Source organism: Ascaphus truei, chromosome 3 (assembly GCF_040206685.1).
Source record: "Ascaphus truei isolate aAscTru1 chromosome 3, aAscTru1.hap1, whole genome shotgun sequence".
Classification (NCBI taxonomy): Eukaryota; Metazoa; Chordata; class Amphibia; order Anura; family Ascaphidae; genus Ascaphus; species Ascaphus truei.
The window spans coordinates 150,407,002-150,424,451 of NC_134485.1; the positions used below are offsets into that span (position 1 = coordinate 150,407,002).

Sequence of the window (17,450 nt, forward strand, 5' to 3'; positions counted from 1 at the left end):
CTACTATTGCTTTTTTGGAATACCCCCTCGTAAGAGACCAACAAGACGAGGGGGCAATAACAAAAAAACAAAAGGACAAGGAAAAAGCAGGCAAAGGCCAACGCAGGAAATAAATTCTACAGCAGTAGAAGATGGGAAATTGAAGATTTTTAATCTCTCAAAAATAAATTTAACTAATGATCATATCTCCCTATTAGAGAAGGGATTATCCTTTTCCCCCACCAGAGATTTTAATCTCTTTGAGTGGGTAAAGGACCTAAATTTGTTTTCCCGTAAACTACTTCTGCATAAGTTTCACGCTAAAAAATCTAGACGTGAAGTAGATACTATTGGTCTTGCTGCATCTGATCAGACTAATGTCCAGAACCTTATGTCACTATTAGATGATAACGATAATCCGCCTGACAAAAGAGAAGGTCCATTTTCAAGTTGTAAACCGAAAAGCAAATTTACCCCCTTCATGTCATTAAGTCCCCAGGTTGAGGTCTTTACCAACCTAGTCACCAGGGACTTAGAGAAAATGAAAACTAAAAAACACATGCGATATAACATCACACAAAAAGAAAATGTGGCATTCAGGGAATTAATGACCCATCAAGAAATCACAATCAAGCCCTCAGATAAGGGTGGTAATGTTGTTGTAATGGACACTGACTTTTATGTGAAGGAGTGCCAACGCATCCTTAAAGATAAAACAACATACAAGATATTGGACCACAATCCAACAATAAGGTTCATAAAAGATCTTCAATCTATTTTGAACAGTGCCCTTATCAACAACATTATAGACAAAAATGAGCATGATTATTTGTTACCAAAGACACCTACAGTGGCAACATTTTATACTTTGCCTAAGATTCACAAAGATCAAAAAAGACCGCCAGGTAGGCCTATTGTCTCTGGCAACAATAATCTTACTGAACACTGTAGTGTCTATTTGGATCAAATCATGCGTCCTTTCGTAACCAACTTGCCATCCCACATTAAGGACACGAAAGACACCCTACGGAGACTTGATGGAATTAACTGTGATAGTCAAACCCTGTTTGCAACACTGGATGTGGAATCTCTCTACTCCAGTATCATCCATTCTAATGGTGTTAAAGCATGTAGCTATTTTCTCTCCACAAGGGGTTCCGGTTACAATGAACACAATAAATTTATGATAGACCTTCTGCAATTTGTCCTATGTCACAACTTTTTTCTATTTGATGGAACACTCTACCACCAGACCCAGGGAACAGTGATGGGCACCTCCTGTGCACCAACATATGCTAATCTGTACCTGGGCTGGTGGGAAGATCAATATGTGTTCAGTGACAGATTTGCACAATATACACAATATATTGATTTGTGGATTCGTTTCATAGACGACATACTGTTGATCTGGCATGGTCCAGTCAATACATTGGTTGAATTTGTGTCTCTATTGAATGTTAATGATTTGAACCTAAAATTGACTTTTGAGTACAATGCAACTGAGATAACATTCTTGGACTTGAAAATAAGCAAGGACCCAGATGGCAATGTGCAAACCACAATCTTTAGAAAAAAGACGGCCACGAACAGTCTTCTGGCGGCTACCAGCCACCACCCTCCATCTCTAGTTAACAGTATCCCCATTGGACAATACCTGCGATTACGCCGTAATTGTTCCACTTTAAGAGAATTTCACATACAGGCTCATGACCTGAAAGAGCGGTTCTTAAATAGGGGATACTCAATGTCTACATTGAAAAACGCATATCATCGCGCTAGAGATAGTGATAGAGCACAATTACTGGGCCCAAATATGAAACCACCTAATACACAGGTTCGCTGCATTGGAACCTATAATTATAGGTGGCATGAGATCAAGAAGATTTTTATGAAACATTGGTACATCTAAAGATCTGATGATGACCTTGTTAAAATACTAAAAGGTACTCCCAGTATCACTAGCAGGAGATCTGCTAATTTGCAGGATGGTCTTGTGCATAGTCATTTTAAACGCCCTACATTATCGACCTGGCTAACACCTCCACCAAAGGGCATGCACAAGTGCCAGAACTGCAAAGCATGCCAATACATCAACCCTGCCAAATCCTTCTTGGCTCATGATAAATCAGCAACTTTTGATATCAGACACTACATAAGCTGTAAAACCATCAATGTAATATATTTGATCAGTTGTGAGTGTGGCCTCAGATATGTTGGCAAAACTATCAGGGAGTTTAAAAAACGAGTACTCGAACATATAAACTCTGTCCACAATAAATTAGAAACACCAGTTGCACGCCATGTAAATAATATGCACCAGGGAGATATTAAGTGCCTATCTTTTACAGGCATTGACCACCTTAAAAACAACATACGTGGTGGTGATATAAACAACAGATTATTAAAACGTGAGGCTGAATGGATATACAAGTTAAAAACATTGTACCCTCAAGGGTTAAACGAGGGTTTTACATACACTCCATTTATTTGATCATCAGTTGAGTTGACATCATGTTTACCTATCCATAAAATGTCTCATTTAAATAATCACAATCTATATGTTATTTATTGCATATACTCCCTAATTTACTGGCAAGTAAGCAAGTATTCCATTGATCATGGACTAAGTATAGTTAAATATGCATTTCATTCAGTACATGTTTGAATACCTTCAGCCTGCAAAGATTAAGCTTTACCACATATCACAGAATTGCTATTCAGTATCTGCCACATTGGCATAGGTTCATAAGCCTCATAGACGCCTACATGCATGAACCATTGCCCCATATGCTGGTGACTCTTTTAAACCCTTCTTTAGACCTTATAGTATTGTTTGGAATTAGTGTGTACACCTTTATTAACCGCTGTTCTAACATCAAGTTCCCTACTGATCGGTATAAGCGTTGCGCAAGCCTTTCATTGGCCCGCGGGTTGCTATGGCAACCTATGACGCTATATAACACGCTTCCGCAATCAGCTGGTTATCACTCGCCCCTGAAGAATCTCCGTCAAGGAGGGAAACGCGTAGGGCGTTTTTGGCGTGGTGACGTCAGCGCGAGGGATCTGAGAGAGACTGGTAGTATTGTTACTTTATGTCTGTGCTCTCTGCTGGTGCTCATTTTAAACGCGCTCGTATCCAGGCTTAACCAGGTCCTGTTCACTCAGTGGTTCTTTGCTGAAGCCTGTCTCTGTACTGTGATTCAATGTGTCACCTTACCTTGTACTGCTGCGGCACAGTTTATTCGAGCATTTGCCCGTTCTGTGCCGCAGCAGTAGCCTGGCGCGCGCCCGAGAGTGACGGGCGCGCGCCGAAGCAGCGGAAGAGCGCCCTCCGATCGGGGCGCTCTCCCTACCGCTGCCGGGTCCGCCGGGTCCCCCGGAACCCCCTGCCGCTGTCCCGCGATCGCGGGACACCAGGGCTCCCTCGGGGAGCCCCTGGACGCGCGTGCAGGGGGCGCACGCTCCCGAAGACGCGTGACCGCGCGTCTATGACGCGCGGCACGCCGAGGGGCGGCCACTAGCAAGCCGGGAAATCTCCCGGCTTGCGGATCTGACCGCAGTGTAATAAACTGTGTCGCCAGTGTAGCTAACAGACATTATTGTTACTGCAAATTGTTGCGATCTATCTGATATTTAACATCATTACTGCTAGCCTGCCAGCATCTGCTATGCACAGACACCTATTCATGCATGAATTGTTCTATGAATTGGTAGAAGGTTTTTTGCACAGGTATTTTGCTGAGTACAAGTGCTCACAGTATTGATTATATATTGACGGCTTGTTTAATAACCACAGTAATAATTTATTTACTGCTTTAATGATTAGCAGAGTGTTCAGTATCAGTTTTTTCTGGTTTTTTATCACTAATAGCTGTCCTGTTATACTATCTATGTAGAGTGATTGTTAAACGTCATTGGGCGCAGAATCAATCCACGTACCACCAACCTGTCATTGAGTTGCACATACAGTGTTTATATCTAACAGCTTATTTATTAAACTTAGGAGTAGGACACTGACTTGGGCTATTTATCAATACAGGTTGGGTGCTCGGTACGCTACGCCACATGACGCACAATACTCACATATAGGGCAAGCATTTCTGAGCTTTTACAGCTGAGTAACCCACTCCCCAATTAAAGCCAAAGTGGTATCACTGCTTTTGCTAAGTACTATTAGGCATCAGCATACCTTACTATATACCTTGGCTATCTATCATCTCCTCACTCCCTCCCGCCACAATACATCATATGTAGTTAATATTATCACTTTATGTTAAGAACCTATTTTACTCTATTTATCTATTAAATGTTAAGTTTTAATGCCTAGGAGTGCACCTCCTAAATGAGCTTCTAGTTGCTAAGTGGTGGCAATAAATATGTCTTCACTTCTCAGCTGCAGTTAATTCTGGTATATTCAGCTCATCAGTTGCACCCACCGTCAATCTTGAAGGTTTAGGCACAACCACATTACTATTACACCATTTGATTTAGTGAGCATTATATATTTGTGTTTTTGTTTATAATAAAGGTCAAGCTCACTTTGTTACCCATGACCCGTGTTTTGGGGTCCTAGAGTGTCAGCTCTTGGGCCCAGGCATTGTGTATGCATTACTGTGACTGTGTGCAAAATATGAGAAAACTGTAACACATTGTAGCAGCAGCACGTGTATATTTTACCACACATAAGACAGGCCACAATATATTATATTACACAGGTATAGTTTAATGTGTATATATGTTGATGCCCTGTGAATGAACTGGGATTTCTAAGTCATGGCTACCAAGCTCGGTACCTATGCGTCTCCGAGACAGCCAGGACTTGAGAGCCTCAGAGGTCCCAGAGGTGTGAACCTTCTTGTTAGAAGGAAAAGCTAAAATAGAGTAACCATATCCTCTGTTCAAAGGGTCCCTGTCACCTAGCTTAGTAGCTACACAATAGGTGTGAAATATAGCACACAGGGGGCTGAGCCTCAAAGCATTTATTGACAAGGGGGATATAGAAGGCCAGGTGCGTGGCTATAGAAGGCATGAAGTGAGTGACCTTATTAAATATGAGAATATCATGAGACATCCTCTGCAGAATATGATAAAAATTACATGTGTGTATCGGTGGGACAAAGTCACACATGATGATTACAGACACGGGGGTCTAGCATGTATTAAGAGACAGATATTAATATTTCTCTTAATTTTAGGATGACCTGGTTATGTTTAGTATCATTGGGACCGGCATGCGTGCCGGAATGTATTAATATGTCTCACGTGTCAGGAAGTATTACAGAACTGAAGTTATGAGTACATTTAGATATGAAAAGCAGTTTTTAAACGTCCTTTGGGGGCGAACTTTTACTCTGGGATAAGACTGTCAATCTCACCACTGATTTACGACAGGGAGGCATTATGTCTCAAGGGAAGTAGTCTTCATAATAATAATAATAATAGCATGTTCTTGTATAGTGCTGCTAGTTTTGCGTAGCGCTTTACAGAGACATTTTGCAGGCACTGGTACCTGCCCTGTGGAGCTTACAATCTATGTTTATGGTGCCTGAGACACAGGGAGATAAAGTGACTTGCCCAAGGTCACAAGGAGCCGACACTGGGAATTGAACCAGGCTCCCCTGCTTCAAACTCAGTGCCAGTCAGTGTATTTACTCAGTGAGCCACTAGATATGCTAAGCGGCTGAAATGCAAAGTTGGCACATGCTCACAGCATACATTGAAGCTTCTGCCAGGCTACCTGAAGTACTGGCGGAGCATGCCCATAGGTGGGGGGGGGGAGGCAGGGGGCTTGGTTCCCACGCAGTGATTCGCTGCAGACTGACAGGACGGACTTTTGGGAGCTTTTAAAAGGTCATGCAGTCCGTCAGAGAGTTAGTTCCAACAGATCCAGCTAGGTTTTACAGGAGTTCCATCAGTTCCATCTTGTGTGATTCACCTGAGATTCAGTCTCATTTGAGAAGTTCCAGCTCTGAGTAAATCGTTTACATTTCTCAGAGGCTAAGTGACCAGAATCCAACAGCATGAGGCCACAGGAAAGAAAAGTTGGCGGGAATTATTTTGCTGTGTGTTTGCAACTAGAAAAGATTAGTTTTGCTATCCCAGTTTCCAAAGTAAGTGTGTCTTTTTCCTGTAATTTGTGTAGCTTAATTGTGTACGTTCGTTATGTGAATAAATGCCATTTATTTTTATCTCTCTGCTTTTCAATCAATGATCCCGGTAATTAAAAGTCTTAATAAGCTTGGTCTACCGTGACAACTGTAACCAACAGAAAATACAATACTTGTATGTGCATGCATATGTGTGTGCGCGTATGTATGTGTGTATGTGCATGCGTATGTATGTGCATGCATTTGTGCGTGCCTGGGTATGTGTGTGTTTGCCTGGGTAGGTGTGTGCGTACGTGCCTCTTTGTGCCAGCATATGTGCGTGTGTGTGCACGTACACTAACGACACACTTTATTGCAGTGTGGCCGGTACCGCAAGCCGGGAGATTTCCCGGCTTGCTAGTAGCCGCCCCTCGGCGTGCCGCGCGTCATAGACGCGCGGTCACGCGTCTTCGGGAGCCTGCGCCCCCTGCACGCGCGTCCAGGGCTCCCCGAGGGAGCCCTGGTGTCCCGCGATGTGCGGGACGGCGGCAGGGGGTTCCGGGGGACCCGGCGGACGCGGCAGCGGTAGGGAGAGCGCCCCGATCGGAGGGCGCTCTTCCGCTGCTTCGGCCCGCGCCCGTCACACTCGGGCGCGCGCCAGGCTACTGCTGCGGCCAAGAACGGGCAAATGCTCGAATAATCTTGGCCGCAGCAGTAGGTATGCACGTGTGGCCAAACATGTGTATGTGCATGCGTATGTGGGTACCTGTATGCGTTTGCATGTATATGTGTGTGTGCGAGCCTGTGTATTTGTGTATGTGCCTGCATACCTGTGTGGGTGCCTGGGTATGTGTGCACGTGCCTGGTACATGTGTGCCTGGATATGTGCGTGTGCGCGTACCTGGGTATGGGCATGGCAGCGTATGTGCGCGCCTGTGAATGTGCGTGCCTGTGTATGCATATGTGCACCTGTGAATGTGTGTGTGTGTACCAACGTATGTGCGTTCCTACGTATGTGCGTGCGTGCATGCATGCATGTGTGTGCGTGCATGCGTGTGTATGTGTTTATGTGCATGTGCGTGCGTATGTGCGTGCATATGTGTGAATGTGCACGTATGTGTGTGCGTGTCTGCATATGTGCATGTTTGTGCCTGCGTATGTGCGTGCGTGAGTATGTGTGCGCGTAGGTACGTACGTGCATACGTATGTATGTGCATGCGGATGTGCATGCTTGCGTATGTGTGTCTGTGGGTGCCTATGTGCGTGCGTATGTATATATGTGCGTGCGTGTGCCTAGGTATGTGCGTGCTTGCGTGCGTATGTGTGTACGTGCCTTGTACATGCTTGCCTGGATATGTGTCTCCATGCATCTCAACACATATATTTTTTTACTAATTTGATTTAATTTATCTTATCCATTGCATTGTTTATAAATATATAAATTGTTTAGATTTTGATATTGTCCCTAATGTGATTCATATTTCTATGAGAGTTATATTTTATCAACTATCAATGTTGTTTATAGTACTTTCCTATATGGTATACAATGTAGCCTACATTAATATATGAAAGACAGCAAAGTATTTAACAATAAGATACTTGCAAAATTGTTACTATTGTGTACAAATCCATTGGCATTACTACAAATGTATGTGTATATCATTTTATTAACTCTTTAATATAACTTTGATATGGTATTGGTTTATGTGTATATATATTATCTTTCAATGTACAACCAACTTTCATTCGGTCCTAATATTTGGGATTTATATATATATTTATTATCATTTTTCCTTCCATAAATCTAATTAGGTTTTCCAAGTGCAAAGGAATTATTAATATATTTTATAATTGGGTTGCTGCACATTACTTGACTTTGTTTTTAATTTGTTAGTAACCATTTGTATATTGATTTTTGTTATCACTTGTCTTTTTGTATGTTTGTTGTATATTCACAATATATCCTTGTAGACAGGCTTCGTCTCCACATAAGGGCTCAATTATAATCAGTAATTTACAAATTGCTTACAACTGATTTAATTAAATATCCAGCCAATAGGAGACAGGAACCTGCCTACTTAAGATACTTGTGAACAGATTCATTGTACTCTTTGATAAAGTTCCTAACGGAATGAAACGCGTCAGAGAATGTGAATCTCTGTGATGTCCAGCACCAAGATTGAATAAATATTGATCTTAAATTTTGTCCGTGGCTGAGTTCCTACGCATGCAGTGACCGCCGAGATTTCTTCTATTTTGCCTATGCATATGTGCACCTGTGTATGTACCAACGTATGTGCGTTCCTACGTATGTGCGTGCGTGCATGCATGCATGTGTGTGCATGCATGCGTGTGTGTGTATGTGTTTATGTGCACGTATGTGTGTGCGTGTCTGCGTATGTGCATGTTTGTGCCTGCGTATGTGCGTGCGTGAGTATGTGTGTGCGTAGGTACGTACGTGCATACGTATGTATGTGCATGCTTGCGTATGTGTGTCTGTGGGTCTGTGGGTGCCTATGTGCGTGCGTATGTATATATGTGCGTGCGTGTGCCTAGGTATGTGCGTGCGTGAGTATGTGTGTACGTGCCTTGTACATGCTTGCCTGGATATGTGCGTGCGTACCTGGGTTTGTCCATGCCTGCGTATGTACGCGCCTGTGTATTTGCGTGCGTGCCCGTGTATGTGTGTGCATACGTGCGCCTGTGTATGTGTGTGCATACGTGCGCCTGTGTATGTGCATGCGTGCCATACGTATGTGCGTGGCAATGTGTGCGTGCGTGGGAACACGTGCGTAGGTGCGAGGTGTGGCTCTAGGTGTGAGGCGTTTTGTGCTTCAGATGAAGAAGGCTTCCTTGTACTCTTTTGGTGGTATATACTTTGATATTCTGCATCATTGTGGGATGTTTTGTTTTGTGATGGAACAATTAAGTCTGCTATCTAAACATCATATGTTTTAAGAAATTGGCAATTTTAGTATGGTGGATCCTCTTAGCAAGGATTAAATCTGGCTTCATTGTAAATCATACAGTATGAGTAGTGTGTGTGTGTGTATGTGTGTGTGTGTGTATGTGTGTGTGTATGTATATATATATATATATATATATATATATATATATATATATAATCCAATGCACAGCCGGCACACCATATGCAAGTAAAAGTTTTGGTGCTTATCCCATAAAGCAATAACAGACCATATGATACCGGTTTCAACACGACATCAAGGGACAGCACGCAGGTAAGTAAATCAAAAATGTTCTATATTTGATAGAAGACACAAAAACCTTGGTTTGATTTACTTACCTGCGTGCTGTCCCTTGATGTCGTGTTGCAACCGGTATCGTATGGTCTATATATATATATATATATATGTATATATATACACAGTGTCGACAAACCTATACATTTGCACGCCCCGGGCGAGTGGATTTAACATCGTGGCGAGCTCCTATTGGCCCAAGCAGCACACGTGTGGTACTAGGTGGCGAGTAGATTATTTTTGTTCGGCGAGTAGACTTTTTGGTGATTTGTCGACCACTGTATGTATGTATGTATGTATATATAAATACAGACGATTTTTCTGTGCTTATTTAATGTGTTGCTCTTTTACTTCTATATATAGTTTATTTTTGGATGTATCCAATATTTCATCTCTGCCCTTTAAAGATTTATTATTTGTATGTGTTCATTCATCTAGCTATTCGTTTTCATTTGTTAGTAGGAATATGTTTAAACTGCTTGCAAATAGGCTCTAGTGCTCTGATTGTCATGTATAATATTGTCCAGCAATGAAACAGGGTTAAATTTGTGAAATTGGAAGTACCCGAACACCATCCGTACTGGCCAATCACAACAGTAAAGGTGATATAAAGGACACCCCTTTTGACCAATGAATTCACCCCTGACGAAGTCCTTAGTGACGAAACGCGTAGGGCGTTTCCCAAAGAGGCGAGTTTGTGGCTGACATTACTGCACGAACTGAGAGAGTACCTTGGAGCTGTTGCTATTTTGCTTGGGACTGCTGTCGCTTCCGGTTTTGCGGTTGCCTGCTGGTGAGCAGTGAGAGCTGTGGGAGGTGTATCTGGAGGGAGTCTCTGACCGTGTTGCTGATTATTACATCATCTGGCTGCGGTGGCTCCAGTGCACCTTGCTGAACCAACAGAGACACCAGAGGTGGCACCAACGGGACAGGCTGATACATTCCCTTCACAGCTTCAAGGCGATTGAGTATATCTCATAAATGTTTGTGAGTGCGCTTTTTATATTTTACAACCCCATAAATACTGTTTTATACTTTATCACACTAGGAGTGCGCCTGTTTTTTCTTCTTGTTTTCTGCATATATATATATATAAACACACACACACACACACACACACACACACACACACACACACACACACACACACACACACACACACACACACACTGCATGTCTTCCTATTGGCTTGCGTGACATTTAAATGCCACCATTTTGAAAGACACACTAGCTGCATAGATACCGGTACCCCCTATGGAGGTATTTGTTGAAGCAGGGAGTCCCCGGATCTGAAATTAATGGGGTTCAGTTCCAGAGGCCCCCTGCTTCAATCTTAGGGGGAAAAAAACAATTGTGCAAGGTGTTTTGCGGCTTTACTATTAGCATACATTTCATGCAGCAATATTACACACCCTAGGTATGCTACAGTATATACAGTATTTTGGATTTTGATGATTGGGGGAAGAGCTAAGTTACCAAGGATGCACACCTGATACCAGTGGCCACCATATAAGGGTTAAGGGGGTGAATATCACAAAAACCAGGAAATGTAGCTGCTTCCCACACTTTCCTTTCATTTGTCTAGTCTTGTAATATTATTGCGGACTCATTTTCTCCTCACCACTACTGGTGTTTTAAGGTAAAAAGGAGCCAGACCATCATATGAGAAAGCTGGAAGCAGTTGACAAGAGATGACAAAAAAAGGCCAAGATATATATATATATATATATATATCTAATCAAAAAATAAATAGATGATACCGTTCTGTGGCTAACGAAATGCTTTTATTTGTGCGAGCTTTCGAGATACACTGATCTCTTCTTCCGGCGATGTAGCATCGCTGGAAGAAGAGATCAGTGTATCTCGAAAGCTCGCACAAATAAAAGCATTTCGTTAGCCACAGAACGGTATCATCTATTTATTTTTTGATTATTGAAGCTCGGCTAACACGGTACTGATACCTCTACATGTATATATATATATATATATATGTATATATATATATATATATATATATATATATATATATATATATATATATATAATCTATCTTTGTGTCTTATATGCAATGTTGTGCCAATATTAATAAAATATGGCACAAGTAAAAAGCATCATAAGCAATATCTGAAGTGAACTGAGAATATTTCCATATGCTTACCTTGTAAGAAGGCAGAAAACACAGCACCCCACGGCTAACAGTCTGGCATACAGATAGTAGAAGGGCTCCAACCTCATCTTGAAAATCAAAGGTCTCTGTATGCTGAAACGTTGCACAAAGCTTCCGACCCTTTGGACCTGCGCCAACGGTGCCAACCCACACCTATCAGACAGAAATGTCACACGTGTCAAGTAGAGAATACATTTCTGACCCCAACTAAAGTGTAATATGTTGCAAGATGTCACCTGAGATATAAACAAATATATATGATTTAATTGGCAAAAATGCTGTTACAGCTCCTTCACCCTTGCCAAAATTGCGGTCAGAAATCACATGCATTAGTATTTATGTGAATGTCAAGATATTTCTCAGACACACATTCCCAACAAACTCAAACACCCACCACACCATAATTCAACAAGAAAATATTGTTATTGAATATTATTGAAGTACTTAACTTCACACTTATTACACATGTTTTGTCAATTGGATGTAGCATTGGGCTCCCCTGTCTTTGGCTGTCAACATTTGTCACGCTCAGTAGCACTTCTTTTGACAGACACACAGACACAGACACACACACACACACACACGTAGCTAGGTTCCCCATGGGCCCCCTTACCTCCGGTTGAGTGCGCCAGGCAAGATGCGGGGGGTGTTGAATGGAAAGCGGGGGGTGTGGATCGCCGGCGGCTCCCTCTGCAGGGCACCGCCATCTTAGTTGTGATTGTGCATGCGCAAGATGCCGCGCATGCGCAGTATAGCGCACAAAGTGGCCATTAGATAGTATAGGCTCCGCAAGGGACTACAACTCCCAGCAGGCCTAGGGGCTGCAATCATATGGGCGCAAACAGCTAATAGGGCTGCAGCTTCTCCTGCAGGGAGATGTTGATACTTTTGGCGTGTCTGCACTGCACCAGTCGCAGCTAGGACAAGGAAGGGGTAGGTTATGTGTGCAGGTGTCTGTGGCACCTGTACTAGGCCAGGTACCCTCTGTTAGACCCAAGCTAGGCCCTGACTTCCACATAGCTTGTGGTTGCTATAGGGACTTGCCCTTAGACAGGGACACTGCCCCACTTAGCACTATCGGTGTCAGGGACAAAGTGAGACGCCACACAGTAACTGCGGCGTGCGAACCATCACTTCGGATCCATGGATCCCATCTTCATCTGCACGCCCGGGTGTGAACACACCCGGCAGGTATCCAACTCACCAGTGCACCAACTCAACACTTTAGTGGGGCAGCGCTGTCTCACACATTTGGGTGGCTCTTGGGGGACACCGGGATGGTCCGGTGCCTGGAGCACCTCAGTACATTGGGGCAACCCCCACCGGGTTGTGAACATGGTGATCGGGAGGCACGGAGAGGGGTTATGGCCCTGCGAGGGTGTATATTATTCTCAGTATTGGTTTATGCTGTGTATAGTAAAACTTATGCTTTACACGTGTGCATTCTTTATTGTCTTGTAAAGGGGTCATTCCACATAGTAAAATCCCATTACAGGAGGATGTGCTACCGAACGATCACTCAGGTATATCCCAGGTTCCCAGCAGCGGAGACTCAGATTTCCTGTACGCCACAGGTAAAGCACCACACATATACCGTAGCCACACATCTTCCAGGGGGTGGGGGAAACTGCGATATATATCTATATTTTAATTCACACTGATACAAACACTCTTACATCACTTGCTTTCAGAAACCTTTTGACACCTCTAGCCATAAAACACATCCACACCGGGGGAAGGACCAGCACAGATAACAATCCAATAGACACTGTTGTTAAGTATACCTTTTGCTTGCTTCATTCATTGTAACATCGCCGGAAGAAGAGATCAGTGTATCTCGAAAGCACGCACAAATAAAAGCATTTCGTTAGCCACAGAACGGTATCATCTATTTATTTTTTGATTTTATATATATATATATATATATATATATATATATATATATAAACACACACACACACACACAACACACATATATACATACATACATAAATAGATAGAAAGATATACATACATAATGTATATATATATATATATATATATATATATATATATATATATACAGTTGTGTGAAAAAGAAAGTACACTCTTTGAATTCTATGGTTTTACATATCAGGGCATAATAATAATAATCATCTGTTCCTTAGCAGGTCTTAAAATTAGGTTGTTCCTTAGCAGGTCTTAAAATTAGGTAAATACAACCTCAGATGAACAACAACACATGACATTTTACACTGAGTCATGATATATTTAACAAAAATAAAGCCAAAATGGAGAAGTCATGTATGAAAAACTAAGTACAACTTATGATTCAATAGCTTGTAGAACCACCTTTTGCAGTAAAAACTTGAAGTAATCGCTTTCTGTAGGACTTTATCAGTCTCTCACATCGTTGTGGAGGAATTTTGGCCCAATCTTCTTTACAACATTGCTTCAGTTCATTGAGGTTTGCGGGCATTTGTTTATGCACAGCTCTCTTAAGGTCCCGCCACAGCATTTCAATCGGGTTGAGGTCTGGACTTCGACTGGGCCACTGCAACACCTTGATTCTTTTCTTTTTCAGGCATTCTGTTGTAGATTTGCTGGTGTGCTTGGGATCATTGACCTGTTGCATGACCCAATTTCGGCCAAGCTTTAGCTCTCGGACAGATGGCCTCACATTTGACTCTAGAATACTTTGGTATACAGAGAAGTTCATGGTCGACTCAATGATTGCAAGGTTCCCAGGTCCTGTGGCTGCAAAACAAGCCCAAATCATCACACCTCCACCACCATGATTGACAGTTGGTATGAGGTGTTTGTGCTGATACAGTATGCTGTGTTTGGTTTTCGCCAAATGTGGCGCTGTGAGTTATGGCCAAACATCTCCACTTTGATTTTGACCTGAATCCTTTTCCAAAGGTCTTGTAATTCCCTGATCCTGTCATCGGCTGCTGAGATCCCAGAAGAAGGTAGAGCGAGATGAAGAGTCGACGGGTTGAACCCGTAATTCACGAAGTAGGGAGATTCCAGGGTTGAACCACTACGCACGTTGTTGTGGGCAAATTCTGCCCAGGGTAAGAGTTCAGACCAGTCGTCTTGGGAGTCAAACCCAAAACAGCGTAAATAATGTTGAAGGGACTGGTTGGTCCTCTCCGTCTGACCATTAGTCTGCGAGTGATATCCTGAGAAGAAATTAAGAGCAATGCCCAATTGGAGGCAAAACGAGCGCTAGACCGAAAAATAACCTGACCCTCTGTCTGATACTATCACCATAGGTACTCCATGTAGGCGGAAGATCTCCCTGATGAAGATACCAGTTAGTTTAGGAGAATTGGTGAGACCCTTGAGGGGTAGAAAGTGAGACTGTTTCGAGAATCGGTCCACTACCACGAAAATCGTGTTCATACCCTTGGAAATAGGTAAATCAACAATTAAATCAATGGACAGGTGTATCCATGGAACAGGCAGAGGTTGAAGAAGACCCGAGGGAAGGATTCTGGGGTTTTAGTCCTGGCACACAGCTACGAAATTTTTCACATCCTTTTGTATCCCAGGACACCAAAAAGTACGAGAAATTAGATCCAGGGTCCTCTTGGTGCCGTGATGTCCTACAGATTTGGAGGAGTGGCTCTACTCGAGAACTTTCTTGCAGTGCAAAGACGAAGTGAAGAGACGATCCTGAGGAGGCGAAATGCCGGGAGGAATGTGACTTTGTTGGCGGACAATGTCTTTGAGTGCTCCGCAAGAAGTGGCCGAAAGGATACATTTAGGAGAGGATGGGCTTCTGCTGGTCCTCCGACTTGTCGTCCAAAGAGAATTGACTAGATAAGGCATCAGTCTTGAAATTCTTGGCTCCAGGGAGATAAGAAATAATAAAGTTAAATCTATAGAAGAATAGTGACCATCTGGCTTGACAGGCTCCCAGGTGACATGCTCCCTCAATGTATAACATTTTTTTGTGGTCAGTCAGGATAGTTATGGGGTCTTCTGTACCTTCCAAAAGATGTCTCCATTCTTCGAGAGCTAATTTCATGGCCGGGAGTTCCCGATTCCCGATATTGTAGTTGCATTTGGCCGGATAATTTTTTTAAAAAAAGAAAGCACAAGGATGCAACCTGGACAGGGGATTCTTTCTCTGTGACAGGACAGCGCCTACTCCAACGCCAGAGGCATCAACCTCAAGAGTAAAAGGAAGTTTGGGATCAGGATGGGAAAGAACAGGGGCGGACACAAATGCCTTCTTGAGAAGTGCAAAAGATTGAAGCGCAGAAGTGGGCAGGAAGCAGTATCCGCTCCTTTCTTGGTTAATGCCGTGAGTGGAGCCACTAGTGAAGAAAAATTTTGGATAAACCTGCGATAATAATTTGAGAATCCAAGAAATCACTGCACTGCTTTAAGTGTGGTGGGTTGAGGCCAATCCAGTACTGCTTTGACCTTGGCGGGATCCATGGTGAGGCCAGTGTCAGTAATGATTAGTCCAAGAAAAATTGTAGAAGTTTGATGAAAAGGACATTTCTCGAGTTTGGCAAAAAGTCTGTTCTCTCGTAAGCGAAGGAGCACTTGTTTAACATTATTAACGTGTTCCTGTTTGGATTTAGAAAAGATTAGGATGTCATTGAGATAGATGATTACAAAGGAGTTGAGAAGATCCCTAAAAACATCATTGACGAAATCTTGAAACACGGCTGGGGCGTTGCACAGACCAAAAGGCATGACCAGGTACTCATAATGTCCATCTCTGGTGTCGAAAGCAGTTTTCCATTCGTCACCCTAATGGATCCTGACAAGATTGTAGGCACCTCGTAGATCCAATTTATAGAAAATATTAGCTCCTTGTAATGGATCGAAAAGTTCAGAAATGAGGGTAACAATTTTTCATGGTAATTTTGTTGAGACCCTGGTATTCTATGCAAGGGCGTAAGGCTCCGTCCTTCTTCACGAAGAAAAAAACAGCGCCCGCAGGAGAGGTGGACTTGCGTATAAATCCCTTCTGTAAATTCCTAGCAATAGATTCCTTCATTGCCTTGGTTTTGGGCATAGACAACGGGTAAGAGGTTCCCCTGGGTGGCATAGTACCTGGAAGCAGATCAATGGGACAATCAAAACGAACGATGAGGAGGAAGAACCTCAGATTTGACCTTATCGAACACGTCCCGGAACTCGGCATACTCCTCTGGCAATTGAACCCTTTCCTTCTGACACGGTGGTATCCCCAATACTACTTGCTTCAATGATGCAGTTCTTACTGAAGAAAGAGCTCCATTGAATGGGTTCTATGTTGAGCCAGTCCACCCAGGGGTTATAAATCTGTAAGCAGGGAAGGCAGAGGATCACGCTAATGGAAGGTGTGTGAATAACGTTGAGTTGAATCTTTTCCAAGTGATTATTCTCAATTTTGAGATGAAGTACCTCCGTCTCCAGTGAGATAAAAGCCGGCTGAAAAGGTCTTCCATCAATGGCTTCAAGAGCAATGGGACTTCTTCTACGCCTGATGGGAACCAAATGGCGTTTTGCGAATTCTTGATCTATGAAGTCTCCCCCAGAACCTGAATTGAGGAAAGCAAGCGTAGAGACTTGGAAGCCCTCCCCAAAGAGAGTGATGGGGAGAAGAATGCGAGAAGGGTTGTCAGCAGAAATAGAGGAAAGAGAAAGCGTTCCCAATGAGACTCCCCCAGGTCTCATGGGAACTTTGCATTTCCCGACTTTTGGGGACAGAAGTAACCAAAATGTCCAGATGCACCGCAGTCAAGACATAAACCGGCATTGTTGCATCGTTGCTTCTCAGATTTGGAAAGACTAGTACCCCCCAATTGCATAGGTTCGGAAGTATCCGGGAGAGGAATCTCAGATTGGCTCACCTGACCGAGAGTGATCCGAGGTGGATTGACACGATGATGAACCCTCTATGATCTCCTTACTTGAAGGCGATGATCCACCTAGATGCAAACAGCGATTAGTTCTTCCAAATCGGTAGGG

The 17,450-nt window shown here is 43.1% G+C and overlaps 1 protein-coding gene across 1 annotated transcript in view; it reads right to left on the reverse strand.

Annotated features, from left to right (window-relative positions):
• BRIP1 (BRCA1 interacting DNA helicase 1) overlaps positions 1-17,450 on the reverse strand; it is a 746,182-nt gene that overhangs the window by 257,653 nt on the left and 471,079 nt on the right. Inside the window, exon 15 of the mRNA XM_075593097.1 lies at positions 11,484-11,645. Within this exon, the coding sequence (XP_075449212.1) occupies positions 11,484-11,645 (162 nt within the window). The remainder of the gene's footprint in view (positions 1-11,483; positions 11,646-17,450) is intronic.